Source organism: Saccopteryx leptura, chromosome 3, assembly GCF_036850995.1.
Source record: "Saccopteryx leptura isolate mSacLep1 chromosome 3, mSacLep1_pri_phased_curated, whole genome shotgun sequence".
In the NCBI taxonomy this organism is placed as follows: Eukaryota; Metazoa; Chordata; class Mammalia; order Chiroptera; family Emballonuridae; genus Saccopteryx; species Saccopteryx leptura.
The window spans coordinates 287450053-287464102 of record NC_089505.1 but is presented as its reverse complement, the minus strand read 5'-3'; the positions used below and the strand labels follow the sequence as shown (position 1 = coordinate 287464102).

Here is a 14050-nt window from a genome sequence, read left to right as displayed (position 1 = left end):
GGCCTATGTTTTGAACAGGTTGAACTGTGGTCTTGGCTATAATTGTCAGGTCACAATCTATTTTTAACTTTAATCTTATTATTATACCTTTCTTTCTACAGACTGGTGAATTTTCAGCTCGTTTCCTCTTGAAGTTGCCAGTGGATTTCAGTAATATTCCCACATACCTTCTCAAGGTAAAAAATATGTAATTGTCAATATGAGATTATGAATGAGCTTTTTAAGTAATTATTTAACTGAATATTTATGGTTTGTTTATCAACATTTGTTCAGGTGATGAGTTCTATTAAAATATTGCGTGAAAATCCATTAAGTTCCTTTGTTACCTAAAAGCTAAAATAGTAACCCTAAAAGTAATTTTGAAATACTTATTTTCTTATAAGATAAAATTAGTATAAGTAAATTAACTTTAGAAAAAAATACCTTTAGTTAATAACCTTTTTGGAATGAAAGGCTCTGATAGAAATGTCTAATAAGCTTTCTGTCTTTTAGTCGGGTTGCATGTTAACTATGCTTTGCTAAAGGGCATTTTCTTTTCTTCCTTTATGCTAGCTGCTGATCTCAGGCACCTTCATGGTTGGCCTGTCCTGGAAAGACCCGAGAATCAAGTTAGGCCAGTGCATATGGCATTCTTTAACATGTAATGCTGGCAAGGTGTGGCTTGGGGAGGGACCTGACGATGCTTTGTAGTGAAAACATGAAGTGCGAGTGACCAGGCTGTGGCGTGTGGTTAGTGAGAAAGAAAGTAAATGGACCAGGGAGCAAGTTTTGAATGGCATACCTGGAGACAAAGGCCTAGTAGCTTCATAGTTGATGTGGATTTTTGTTGTGACTGCCCTGAGTTCCAGATTATATATCTTTAGTCTAATGTAAGAAGAAGTTCTGCCTTCCTAATCTGATGATGTTCAGAGAGTTAACAATATTTATAACAGTCTAGAGAGAAGACAGAATCCTTGTACAATTTTCCTGCATATTGTAGTAGTTAGTATATTAGATATTCATCTTGATAATGATTGGAAGTGTGGACTGGTGCAATATAAAATAGAGACCATAGAAAAGATTAGGGAGCATTATTTATTTATTTTTTACAGAGTCAGAGAGAGGGATAGATAGGGACAGACAGACTGAAATGGAGAGAGATGAGAAGCATCAATCATCAGTTTTTCGTTGCAACACCTTAGTTGTTTATTGATTGCTTTCTCATATGTGCCTTGACTGTGGGCCTTCAGCAGACCGAGTAACCCCTTGCTCAAGCCAGTGACCTTGGGTCCAAGCTGGTGAGCTTTGCTCAAACCAGATGAGCCCGCGCTCAAGCTGGTGACCTCGGGGTCTTGAACCTGGGTCCTCCACATCCTAGTCCGACGCTCTATCCACTGTGCTACCGCCTGGTCAGGCAGGAAGCACTTTTTAAATATGTTTCACATTGGATTTTTTATTTTTATATTTATATGTAAAACATCAGAGTGTTTTGCTTCATTAAACTTTCATTTTTAGTTTCTTGCTGACTAGTTTTCTGTGTATCAAGGGTTGTGAAGTCCAAGTGAGAATGGAAGTCAGCAATTTATATTAGTTTGTCCACACTCCTGTTGTGGAAGATATATGTATTAGATCTGTGATAACTAAGCATAATTAATTTGGATTCAGCAACTACTCTGCTCTGTTAGAATAGCAAGCAGTTTCCTTGGAAACTCTTAAATCACAGTCTCATTGACCTTCATATTTCCAGTTAAAACTCTATTTCATTTTATTTAAAACCAGGTGTAATAATATTTATATAATCACTTTGCTCCATAATTTATAGTTACAGTATCTTTGTTTTGATTTGCTGGGCCCTATCAGTTTGATTGGTTGTCCTGTTATTTGAACTTGATATTGCCTCTGCTCATGGTCTTGAGGGTCAAAGGAAAAAAATGCTTTCTTGAATCATAATCTAATATTTTTCTCTTGAAAATAAAAAGTTCCCATTTTCTATTCTGAGTTCTAACTTTATATTATGGCCTTACTTTCTTTGCCAGTTAAATAAGAAGAAAGTGGAACCTAGTTAGCAAAATGGGAAAGCCCCTGAAATAAAATACTATGAAATGATTTTTCTCTTGTAGATGAAATAGCTACATTGAAGCACTGATATCTTTCTGGATCTTTTGTTCATGTAAAGAGTAGAATGATAAGGACCAAAAAATGAGAAACTCTTGTATACACAAAACAATAGTTATACATAAATAAAGAATACTTACCTAAACCTATATAATTTTTGTCACCCCAATACATTCAATAAAAAATAAATAAAACATTAAATCCCAAGATCTTGTGATTTTTGTCACCATATCTAGTATTTCAATATCCCCAACACAGTTAAAAAAACGCCCACAAAACCTGACTGCCCAGTGGGGGTGCAGTGAATAGAGCCTCGACCTGGGACACTGAGCTCCTAGGTTTGAAACCCTGAGGTTGCTGGCGTGAGCACAGGCTCATCGGGCTTGAGCGTGGGATCATCGACATGACCTCATGGTCACTGATTTGAAGCCCAAGGTCACTGGCTTGAGCCCTGACCTCTTGAGGGTCAGGGCAGTATGAGAAGTAATCAATGAACAATTAAAGTGATGTAACTACAAATTGATGCTTCTCATCTCTCTCTCTTCTTGTCTGTTTCTCTCTGTCACTAAAAACAAAACAAAAGCCAAAAAAAAAAAAAAAAAAAGAGAACTCCCCTTGCCCCCCCACCAAACCTACCTGTATACCAGAAGTAATCCAGAATATCTGTTGAGAGTTTTAAGATTTCAGTTCCTCAAGTTTGTTGAATCATAACCTTGGGACATTGGCTGTGCTCTTGAAACAGAGTTTGCATTGGGAACTGCTTAATATACTATTTGCATTTGGATGCTTCTAATCTAATCACCAGTTTTATGACTGACAGTCTAAATCCTAAAATAAACTCCTCAGATTTCTAGGGTTAGGATACTCTTTACCAGGATTAGTGCATTTTACCTTAACATCCTAAAGAAATGAAAGGTAAAGCAGACTTCTAAACATTGACAAATGTGGACTTGGACCACACACCCTACTGACTTGCTGTAGTGAGATTTTATTACACTATGATGAAGCCATCATCCACTCATATTATGTTTTATGTCCAAATGTACCTATTTTATATCTACTAATACATTTTTGATGTTAGAATGAAAATCCATTAAAAACATAGTGATCATGATTTTGCTTAATATTATACCATAAGCATACTGTATATCAGCGGTTCTCAACCTGTGGGTCGCGACCCCGGCGGGGTCGCCTAAAGCCATCGGAAAATACATAATGCATATCAGGTATTTACATTCTGAATCATAACTGTAGCAAAATTACAGTTATGAAGTAGCCACCAAAATTATTTTTTGGTTTGGGGTCACCGCAACATGAGGAACTGTATTGCGGGGTCACGGCATTAGAAAGGTTGAGAACCACTGCTGTATATGATTCTTACAAGGAATAGAGTAAATTTTTTCTGAAATTGAGTCATGACTTCAGTGTCTGAATTTTATTCTTGACTGAGGTAAGGCAAAGGGTGAGATAAATCATTTATATAAAAACTCAGTCAGTAAAAAATACTTTCACATTAATTAGGATCCTTTTGTTTGGATATTAGAAACCCAGCACAAGCTAATTTAAATTTAATGAGAAATGTACAAATCCTCTGCTTCCAAAGTGCACGTAGCAGGAAGCAGCTCCCACATTGGGCATAGACCAACTTTGTCACATCTGTCCGATTGGGCCCACATGCAAACCCCTGAGCTTTCTTAACTGGATACCATGGGAAGAAATAGTGTCCCAGAATAAAGGGGGATCATTGAAATGTTAAAACTGTAGGTATTCACTGCAGCTACTAAACCAAAGAAAGATGGTTTTATACATGTGTATTTTCTCTTAAGGATGAGCTAGTAGTTAAAAGATGCTACTTTTAATTTTCTTTATGATATGATGAAAATTGACATATATAGCCCTGCCTGTATTGTTTTTCTGAGAATTATTAAGCCTGAGAATATGATGCTAAGAAAGCATTTTTTTCCCTGTAAAACCATACTCCATTGTGAGATAACAGGAAATATTTTAATTGTCTAGTAAAATTTTTATCATCCAGACAAGAAGTAGCCAGAAACTAAGAATATAGTGTTTGGGGGAAGGGCGAAGCTTGCTTGTAAACATGATATGTGTTTGAATTAAAATAATAAGCCAGCTTTATTCAGAATATGGTGAATTTAAAATCCTATAGTTAGGACTTTGTTCAGCATCATTATATAGAAATATCTAGGAAAATTGCTGGATCTCAGTAAACTAGAAGGCTAAATACTAGTATTTCCTGCTGAAACACAACCTTGCAACTTTTTTTGTTTGGTAAGACCACAATTGTTCCTATAGTTATCTTAATCAGTTCGGGCTGCTGAAACAAAAACACCATATACTAGGTGGCTTAAACGACAGGTATTTATTTCTGACATTTGTGGAGTCTGGGAAGTCCATGATCAAGTAAGTCACCAGCAGATCCATCTTCTCACTGTATTCTTACATGGCCAAGAAAGAGATCTCTCTGGTGTTATTTCTATAGGGCCCCTAATCTTATTCATGAGGTATCCACTTATATGACCTGTTACCTTTCCAAGGCTCTTCTCTAAATACCACCATATTGGGGATTAAGACTCAACATATGAATTTGGGGGGGGGGACACTAAACATTTAGTCATTGCAATAGTCTAAATAATTACTTGAGGGTCTCAAACCAGGTATTGGTAAGCCTGACCCCACCCCAGAAGCAGGACTGCAACCAAGTTACTGTGACTGAAGTACTTGGACTTGTAGAGTTTTTCTTTTTTTTGCATCATTTAACATCACATGTGAGACTGTTCATCTTGATGGATTGCTCACTGCAGTTTGGTCCCACTATGGTGTCTGAATCATGACACTGAATGGAAATGAGTTGAGGGTTAAAAGCTATCAACATCGTGTGTCAGAAGATGAGGTTCTCATTTTTCTCATCCTTCCCTGGAAGTTACTGTGGCTGTACTGACCAGTGCCGACACACTCAGTGCAGGGAGTGGGACACGGTGTCAAACAGGGGCACAAGGCAGGAATGAAGGTCAGGCTATCAAGTCAGGCTCAGGGGCCTAGGACAGGCAGGGACTCTCAGAGTGATATCCATATTAGAATCCTGCATGGTCTAAGGTCATTAATATGGAGGAGAGCATCCAGGGTCCTGTGTGCTGAGATTATCCTGTGCAGGAGCTGCCTCCACAGCCAACACTGGCTGGCAGGTTCACCTGTTAGTTTGCTTTCTAAGCAAACCTCAGTGAGCAAATGCAGGTGCTCACAGGACCAGACAGGTACTGAGGAGTGAATTTGCTTGGTATGATACAGCAGGGAATAGCGAGAACTGGAGAGAGAGCCAGCTCATCGAAGGCAGAGCTGCTACTCAGCTGTAGAGTTGTTTCCATGTGAGAGGATGGGCCTAACATTGCCAGATACGCAGATGTTATTAAAAGGAGCCCAGAATCTCAGGGCTCCTGAGATTTTTTTTAATATGAAAAATACTTGCTTTTTAAATGATGACAATGGATAAATATTTTTTTTAAAAAACTACAGACCAAACAGAATACTTCTGTGTATTGGCCACAGCAGTCTGATAGCCAGGTGGGCTGCAGAAGAGTGTTCTGAAGAGCACTTCAGGTAGATAAGGTGCAAGTCCTCACAGCACAGGGTGGTCACCGATTGCTGGATGGAATATGATAGCCATAGAGGAATTAACACCACATTTCAACTTCAGATGTAGAGACACTGGTTTTGAACTAGGGAACCATTTTGCATTAGTCAGGGTTCTCCAGAGAAACAGAACCAGTAGGATATGATATGTAAGAGTTGGTTCACAGGCTTACGGAGGCCAGGAGGCCCCACAATGGGCCACCTGCCGATTGGAGAACCAGGAAAGCTGATGGTTTAATTTGGTCCAAGTTTGAAGGCCCGAGAACCAGGGGAAGGTAGGATGCTGGTGTAAGTCATGGAGTCTGAAGGCTGGAGAACCAGGAATTCTGATGTTTAAGGTCAGGAGAGGAGGGGAGAGGAGAGGAGGGAAGAGGAGTAGGGGAGAGAGAAATTACAAACTCACTCTGTGGTTTTATGTCCTAATTGGGTCCCTAAGGAGAAGTGATGCCCACTCCCACTGGTGAGAGTAGATCTTTACTGGGTCACTGATGCCAATGCTGATCTCTTCCACAAACACCCTCACACACACCCAGAAATAATGATTACCAGCTATGGGGATGTCCCTTAGCCCTGTCAAGTTGATACATAAAATTAAATCATATTTTCTGTTCATAAGGCTGCTAAATTTGTGACTGGAGCCACTAACTGAAAGATAACTAATGTATAATCTTGTGGAGAGAGCAGTTTAGACCTAGCTTTTCAGGTATTCTGGGGCATAGAAAATATATTTTTATATTCGCTCCTGAGCATGTGTTCTTGTTTTTCACTGGATGTGTGATACACCAGGATCCCATTGGAGACTTGATGGCCATTTTTTACCTTGAATTGTGGCCATGTTAAAGGATAGAGATCCATCCGAAGTAGCTCGGTTCCCTGAGATTATTTTAGGAGTCTGAGGAACCAAAGTAAATTTGGGGAGATTGCCTTCATGCTGTATAGTCTTGTCTAGGGAAAATTGTAAAAGTGGGCAAGGAGTTTCAAGGGTCCCAGGGGTTCCATTTAACTCCGAATGATCCCAGTAAACTGTGAAGTAGTGCTTCTCCACCTGGGCTGCACTCATACCCTGACCCTACCTCAAGTCAGTGAGGTTGGAATCTTTGGAGGTGAGGACCAAGTATCCTTGGAGTTTAAAGTTCCCCCAGGTAACTGTAATATGCAGTCGGGGTTAAGCAGAAGCTATAGATTTCTACGTTGGCTTAATAAAATCAGATGTAAATGGGTTTATTGTGTCAACGATGTGATGACCACAGCCTTCTCTAGTGCGTCTAGCTTTATTTATCATGGGTACTGGTGGTAACAATGTTTGAAGAGTAGAAATGTGAGGGAAAAGAACTAATTCGTGTTGAGTAAATGCTGTTTGTAGGAACTGGACTAGGTGCTCTATATGCATTATCTGATTTAAAATTTTAATTCTATGAGGTGATTTCCCCCCTCCTTTTTTTTTTTACTTTTTATTTTTACTTTTTATTTTAAATAAGTAAGGACTCCGGAGACTAAATTATATACGTGGTTTAGGTAGCAATCTGTGGAACTGTAATTTGGATGCAGATCTCCCTGGTTTTAAAGGCAATGGTCTTTCCAACACACTACACTGCAGCAAGAAATACTCGATTACGAGATTATTTTAATTTTAGTAGTCAAAATGGGAAGCTAAGACTCCTTACCTCTGCCTTGAGGTAGAGAAAATAAATGAACTTGAGGAAACACCTAAATGGAGATCCAACATAAACCTGTCTGGAGTGATATTAAGGGGATCTCAGTATGACGCATGGATGATTGGTGGAGAAGCTTGAACTGGGAAGCACTGCACCTCCTGCCCAGCATCCTGAGCTGCTTGTGGCAACAGCAACAGAATGTCCAGAACAGGCTTGGCTTGGTTCTTGAGTGCGGCACAGTGTAGAACCTCAAAATACTGATTTTGACTTAAAGTGATGCTGGAATCCGTAGAGGATTAGCCAAGCAAAAGAAGAAATACAAAGATAATCTTTGTTTCCAAATACCTTACAATATAGCTGATAAAATATAGTTAATAAAAATTGATTTAAAAATAGTGAAGCACTAATTTGTATGCTACAGGTACAGTAGGTCTTTAAAAATGTAAAGATTGTTATGGATTGGAATGGTTAGGAAAACATTTTTTACCAAGTTTAGGCATAAACTAGACCTTTAAAGAGGCATAGGTTTTATTTCTTCTTTGATCTCACTCTTGATCCATTCGTTATTTAACAACCTGCTATTTAGTTTCCATGTGTTTGAGAATTTTTGAGCTTTTCTGTTGTGGTTGATTTCTAATTTCATGCCATTGTGATCAGAGAAAGTGTTTGATATGATTTCAATCTTCTTAAATTTGTTGAGACCACTTTTGTGCCCTAACATGTGGTCTATCCTAGAGAATGTACCATGAGCACTTGAAAAGAATGTATATTCTGCTGCTTTAGGGTGAAAAGTTCTGTAGATATCTATTAAATTGAGTTGATCTAGTGTGTCTTTTAAGTCTGCTGTTTCTTTGTTAATTTTCTTTCTTGAGGATCTATCTAGTGATGTTAGTGGGGTATTAGAATCCCCTACTATTATAGTGTTGCTGTTGATCTCGCTCTTTATATCCATCAAAATCTGCTTTATATATTTAGGCGCTCCTATGTTAGGTGCATAGATATTTATAATAGTTATATCTTCCTGCTGGATTGCTCCCTTTATCATTATGTAGTGGCCTTCTTTATCTCTTACTATATCCTTTGTTTTAAAGTCCATTTTGTCAGATATAAGTATTGCTACCCCAGCTTTTTTTTTCATTTCCATTTGCATGAAATGTTTTTTTTCCATCCTTTTACCTTCAACATATGTGCATCTTTTGTTTTAAGGTGTGTCTCTTGTAGACAGCATATGTATGGGTCCTGTTTTCTTATCCATGCAGCTACCCTATGTCTTTTGATTGGATCATTTAATCCATTTACATTTAAGGTTATTATTGACATGTAGTTATTTATTGCCATTTTATTCTTTAAAGCTGTATTCCTCTTTTGCTATATTCTTTTCCCACTTTGATCTGTTTACACCATGCCCCTTAACATTTCCTGCAGCATTGGTTTGGTTGTAATGAATTCCTTGAGGTTTTTTTGTCTGGGAAACTTTTTATTTCTCCTTCAATTTTAAATGATAGCCTTGCTGGATAAAGTAGTCTTGGTTGTAGGTTCTTGTTCTGCATTACTTTGAATATTTCTTGCCATTCCCTTCTGGCTTCAAGTGTTTCTGTTGAGAAGTCTGATGTCATCCTTATGGGGGCTCCTTTGTAGGTGATAGCCTTTTTTTCTCATACAGCTTTTAATATTTTCTCTTTATCACTTAGCTTTGGTATTTTAATTATGATGTGTCTTGGTGTAGGTTTCTTTGGGTTTCTTTTTAGTGGACTTCTCTGTGCTTCTTGAATTTGTGAGAGTTTCTCCTGCATTAATTTAGGGAAGTTTTCAGCTATGATATGATTGAATAAAGCCTCTATCCCTTGTTCTTTCTCTTCTTCTTCAGGAACCCCTATGATGCAGATGTTATTTCTCTTTATGTTGTCACAGAGCTCTCTAAGAGTTTCCTCAGACTTTTTGAGTCTCTTTTCTTTTGTCTTCTCTGCTTTCATGCCTTCATTTCAGTTGTCCTCCAACTCGCTGATTTGATCCTCAGCTCCATCCATCCTGTTTCTAATTCCTTCCATTGTGGTCTTCATTTCTGATATTGTATTTGTCATCTCCGTCTGATTCTTTTTTAATATTTCAATATCCTTTTTTATACTTGCTATTTCTTTATTTAGGTGTTTGTGATGACCATCCATTGTTGTTCTAAGATCCCTAAGCATCCTTACAATCATTATTTTAAACTCCCCATCCGAAGTTTCATTATTTCCATATCATTCAGTTCATCTCCTGAAGGTCTCTCTTGTGGTTTCATTTGGATTGAACTTCTTTGTCTTCTCATTGTGCCTGGGTGTCTGGGTATTTTCTTTGTAGAGCTGGTTGAGTCTAGGCTTGGTGTTGTCTGCCTCTAGTTTTTGCTTGTGTTGTTTCTAAGTTTTCTTGGGTTGGCATCAGCTATTATTTATAATCCACTTTAGGATTCGGGCTGCTTTGAAGTCTTGATTTGTTTTCTTAACAGGTGATTGTCTTGTTTGCTGATCTCAGCAGGGGGCTTATTTGAACCTGTATCCAGGAATGCCGTAGGTGTGACCTGAGGCTCTGAAGTCCTCTTCTGCCAGTTAATCTCTCTGGGGGGGGGGGTTGCTTTCTCAGCTTCAGTAGGGGGAGGTGTATCTCAGATCTCCATGGAGACCTGAGTTACTGCCCCTCCTCCCCACTTCTTGTTTTCAGCTGTGTCTTGTTGTGCTGATTGGAGCTGGAGAGATGTCTGTATCTCTGTGACCAGGTTTGTTGTGGGAAGAGATTGCAGTGAAGGTGTAGATGATTAAGTCATTCGTAATGAGACTCTGTGGACATACTGAAAATAGGGAGCAGATAGTAATCTAGGATGGAAGAGAAATTTTTTGCTAGAGAATGATGAGAGGTAAAGCTGGAAGGAGAAGTTGGAAAGATCTTGAATGCTTGGAGAATGATTTCTGACTTCATTAAGCAGGTAGTCTTAGCTTCTTTTTCTCTGGATTAGCTCCCTGTTTTATTTCCGTGGCTTTATTCCTTCCTATGCCCTATCTCTGCAATATTACTTTCAGAGTAGTCTACTTTAATATTCTCTTTAAAAAGATTTTTAAAATTTTATTTATTTATTATTATTATTATTATTTTATTCAGTTAGAGGAGGGGAGGCAGAGAGGCAGGCTTCTCTGCATGTGCCCCAGTGAGGATCCACATGACAAGCCCCTTGATGCTCTGCTCATCTGGGGCGTTGCTCTGTGGCTCAGCAACCGAGCTCTTCTTAGTGCCTTAGGCGGAGGCCATGTAGCCATCCTCAGCACCTGGGGACAACTTGCTCCAATTGAGCCATGGCTGCAGGCAGAGGCAGATTAAGGTTGGTTGAGGCCCCAGATGCAGAAGAAGATATTGGGCCCCTCACATTAGAAAAAAGTGTAAAGTTGGGGTTTTTCAGGGCCCTTCAGAAGTCGGGGTCCAGGGCGTGTGCCCAAGTGCGCTTGCCGTTAAATCTGCCTCTGGCTGCAGGAGAGAAATAGAAAGAGAGAAAAGCGAGAGGAGGAGGAGGAGTGGAGAAGCAGATGGGCGCTTCTTCTGTGTGCCCTGACTGGGAATCGAACCTGGGATATCCACACACCAGGCTGACGCTCTACCCTTGAGCCAACCGGCCAGGGCCTTTAATCTCCCTTTAAAACAAATAGTGGTTCCTCTTGAAACAGATAATCACTTCCAAAGCCTGCCTGTCCATGCAGCGCTGTTTTACATTGCTTCCCAGCCTGTGCAATTATCTGAAACAGGCATCTCTTTACTGTCCTGCTGGTGCTGTGAGAATTCCCAGTGCTATTTCCCAGTGCTATCACTTTGCTCCTGCTCTCCCTCCCAGCTCTGATGCCCCTCCTCTTTCATCTTTTCCTAGAGAATTTATTTAATTGACTAAGAATAAAGTAAAGTCCATAGAAGTTCAAGTTACTTGCCCAAAACCAGAAGTGTTTATTTGGAGCTATTGACAACGTATCTAGCGTTGGTTATTGTACCTGGGACTAGGCAGTAGCTAAGAGGTCAAGGTGAAGAAGAAGGGGATCATGAAACCCTAGTGAACCTTTTTAATTTTTATTTATTCATTTTAGAGAAGAGAGAGAAAGAGAGAGAGAGAGAGAAAGAGAGAAGGGTATGAGGAGAAATAGGAAGCATCAACTTCTATATGTGCCTTGACCAGGCAAGCCCAGGGTTTTGAACGGGTGACCTCAACATTCCAGGTCAATGCTTGATCCACTGCGCCACCATAGGCCAGGCCCTAGTGAACCTTTTGAAAGAGGAAGTGTAACTATAGGAAAGCCAAGGTCTGAACTTGGAGTTGGATGATTTAATGGAAGAGAACTGTATATAGGTAGAAAGTGCACAGGAGCCCAGAGTTATGTAAGTCAAAGGTTTTAGAATGTCAGTGAAGAAGGGAATGCTCAAATGCCATTAAGTAAGACTACACCCCCCAAAAAATGACATTGGATTTGGCCAGGGCCATATGGATATTGAAACTAGAGAGAACACTTCAGTGTAATGGTCACAGTAGAGACCAGATTATTGGTTTTAATGAGGATGTGAATGAATAGGAAATATGCTTATTGGGTATTAGACAGAATGAGTGTGGAAATGGGATGGAAACTTGTAAAACTGAAAGGATCAAGTGAACTTGTTAAGAAACAACTGAAGTGGTCATACTGGCCAAAGTAATCATAAAGAAGGCTTTTCAAGAAATAGTTTTAACTCATGATATACTTGAATGTAATCACCTTACTGATGTTCTCTCTTTGAAAAGTTTGAAGGAAATGTTGCTGGGAAAAACCATATCAGGTGGTGCTGTCATTCTTTCATATAGTTAGGGAAAATAGGTAATGACGTGAGTTAAAAATGTGTATGGCTTGTCATTGAAGATTGAGTTTTAGTAAATTTGTAGTTTTGAAATTTTTCATTCTTCTCACCTTTCCTTAGGAACAGGAGGGGATTTTGCTTTCTGTATACCCAGAAGAAGAGAATTAGGCTACTTACTTAGTCTCCCTAGAATTTTTTGTATTAATTCTTGCCTTCTTCTTTACTATTTGGATGTTTGAAAGTTCATTTAGTTTTACACATTTGGTAGAAGGGAAACTGATAATTTCCCTCAATTATTCTCTTTATTTAAAACCCAGTAAGTTTTTTAGGGTACTGTGAATTGATTAGAATCATTTTTGAGCAAGCATAAGCTCGCAGACATTAAAAAGCCCCCTGATTCTGATAAATGAGTATAAATTTAAAGGCTGACCTCACAAAGATTTTTCTCTAACCCACAGATTATGTTTCAAAATATGAGACCGTTTAGTTGAGGGAATTTTTTGGATCCAATAAAGTCACACTTAATAAGCAGCTTTTAGAAATAAAGACTACTTTAACTCACTCTTGTGAAATCTGGTTTTAAAGAAAAACTATAAAGAATTCTCAGAGAACCCTCATCTTATCTTAAAGGAAATAGTTTCTGTCTAACCAAATAGCAATGGCATACTTTTATAAAAGGAGGAACGTGTACCTGGAAGAGAGTGTCAGTAAAGTAGGGTGGGTACTGCTTATCCCTGCAGTAAGTCTGACTTACCATTGCTAAGTTTGAGCCAGAATTTGCATTTGAGACTTAATCACCAAGAAAGTAGTGAGATGGTCTAAAAACTTGAACTTCCCTTTATTCTTTCATGAAGTAGGGGACCCATGACTGCTCTCAATTTATTGTTCTTGTTCAACCTGCCTTCTCTAGAGAAGCAGCGCTTAGAGAAAAATACACTCCAGACCAGAGGCCCCCAGACGTTTTCTCTAAAGGGCAAGATAGTGAAATTTTAGGCTTGTAGGCCAGATGGTCTGTCACAGCTACTCAGCTCTGCTGTCATAGCATGAAAGCAGCTACAGACAATATGTAAATGAGCATGTATGGCTGGATTCCAATAAAACTTTATTTTCAAAAACAGGCATTGGGCTGGATCTGGCCTGTGGGTGATTGTTTGCCCATCCCTTTTCTAGATTATGGAGGGGAATGTTTCTCACAAGCACATCTGGGGTGCCTTAGGAAGAAAAGTGAAGGGATTTGGTTTCATGAGTGTGAGTGGATTTTAATACCATACTCTCTTAGCTGTTATTGACTAGCACCTTCAACATGGGCACATTCTTCCTTCCTCTTTTCCGTCCTCCTTTTTTTCCTTTTCTTCCTATTTTCTTTTATCTTCTTCTTTATTTTTGTATTCCATCTCCTCTCTCATTATTAAATAATGTGTTGGTAACATATAATTTACTAAATTATCTTTCAAGTCTTAGTTTCCCTAACTGTTAAAATGAGTTCAGGCTCTACATACCACATCAGATTGTTGAGAATATTAATAAAGTAATGAATGGTATTTCTGAGCTTGGAGTTAGATGTAGAATAGAACTAGTTTTGATTTCATTAAGTCATTTGATTTTTATTTTCAAAGTATTGAATTTATTGTGGAGTAGGAAAAAATATTGTTTTGAAATTAAGATAGTTGTATTTATATTACTTTTTCTCTTTCCTAATTTCCTCTATTTAGAATTCGGTTGTTGTTTTTAAAATTTTTTTATATTTAGTGAGAGGAGGGGAGGGAGAGAGAAAGACTCCGGCTTGCACCCCTACCAGGATCCAGGCAAACCTACTA

At 38.7% G+C, this 14050-nt stretch overlaps 1 protein-coding gene across 2 annotated transcripts in view; it reads left to right on the top strand.

Annotated features, from left to right (window-relative positions):
* Positions 1 to 14050, top strand: part of BABAM2 (BRISC and BRCA1 A complex member 2) — a 394176-nt gene that overhangs the window by 135595 nt on the left and 244531 nt on the right. For both annotated transcript variants that reach the window (XM_066378625.1, XM_066378624.1), the window contains exon 6: positions 102 to 176. In XM_066378625.1, the coding sequence (XP_066234722.1) occupies positions 102 to 176 (75 nt within the window). The remainder of the gene's footprint in view (positions 1 to 101; positions 177 to 14050) is intronic.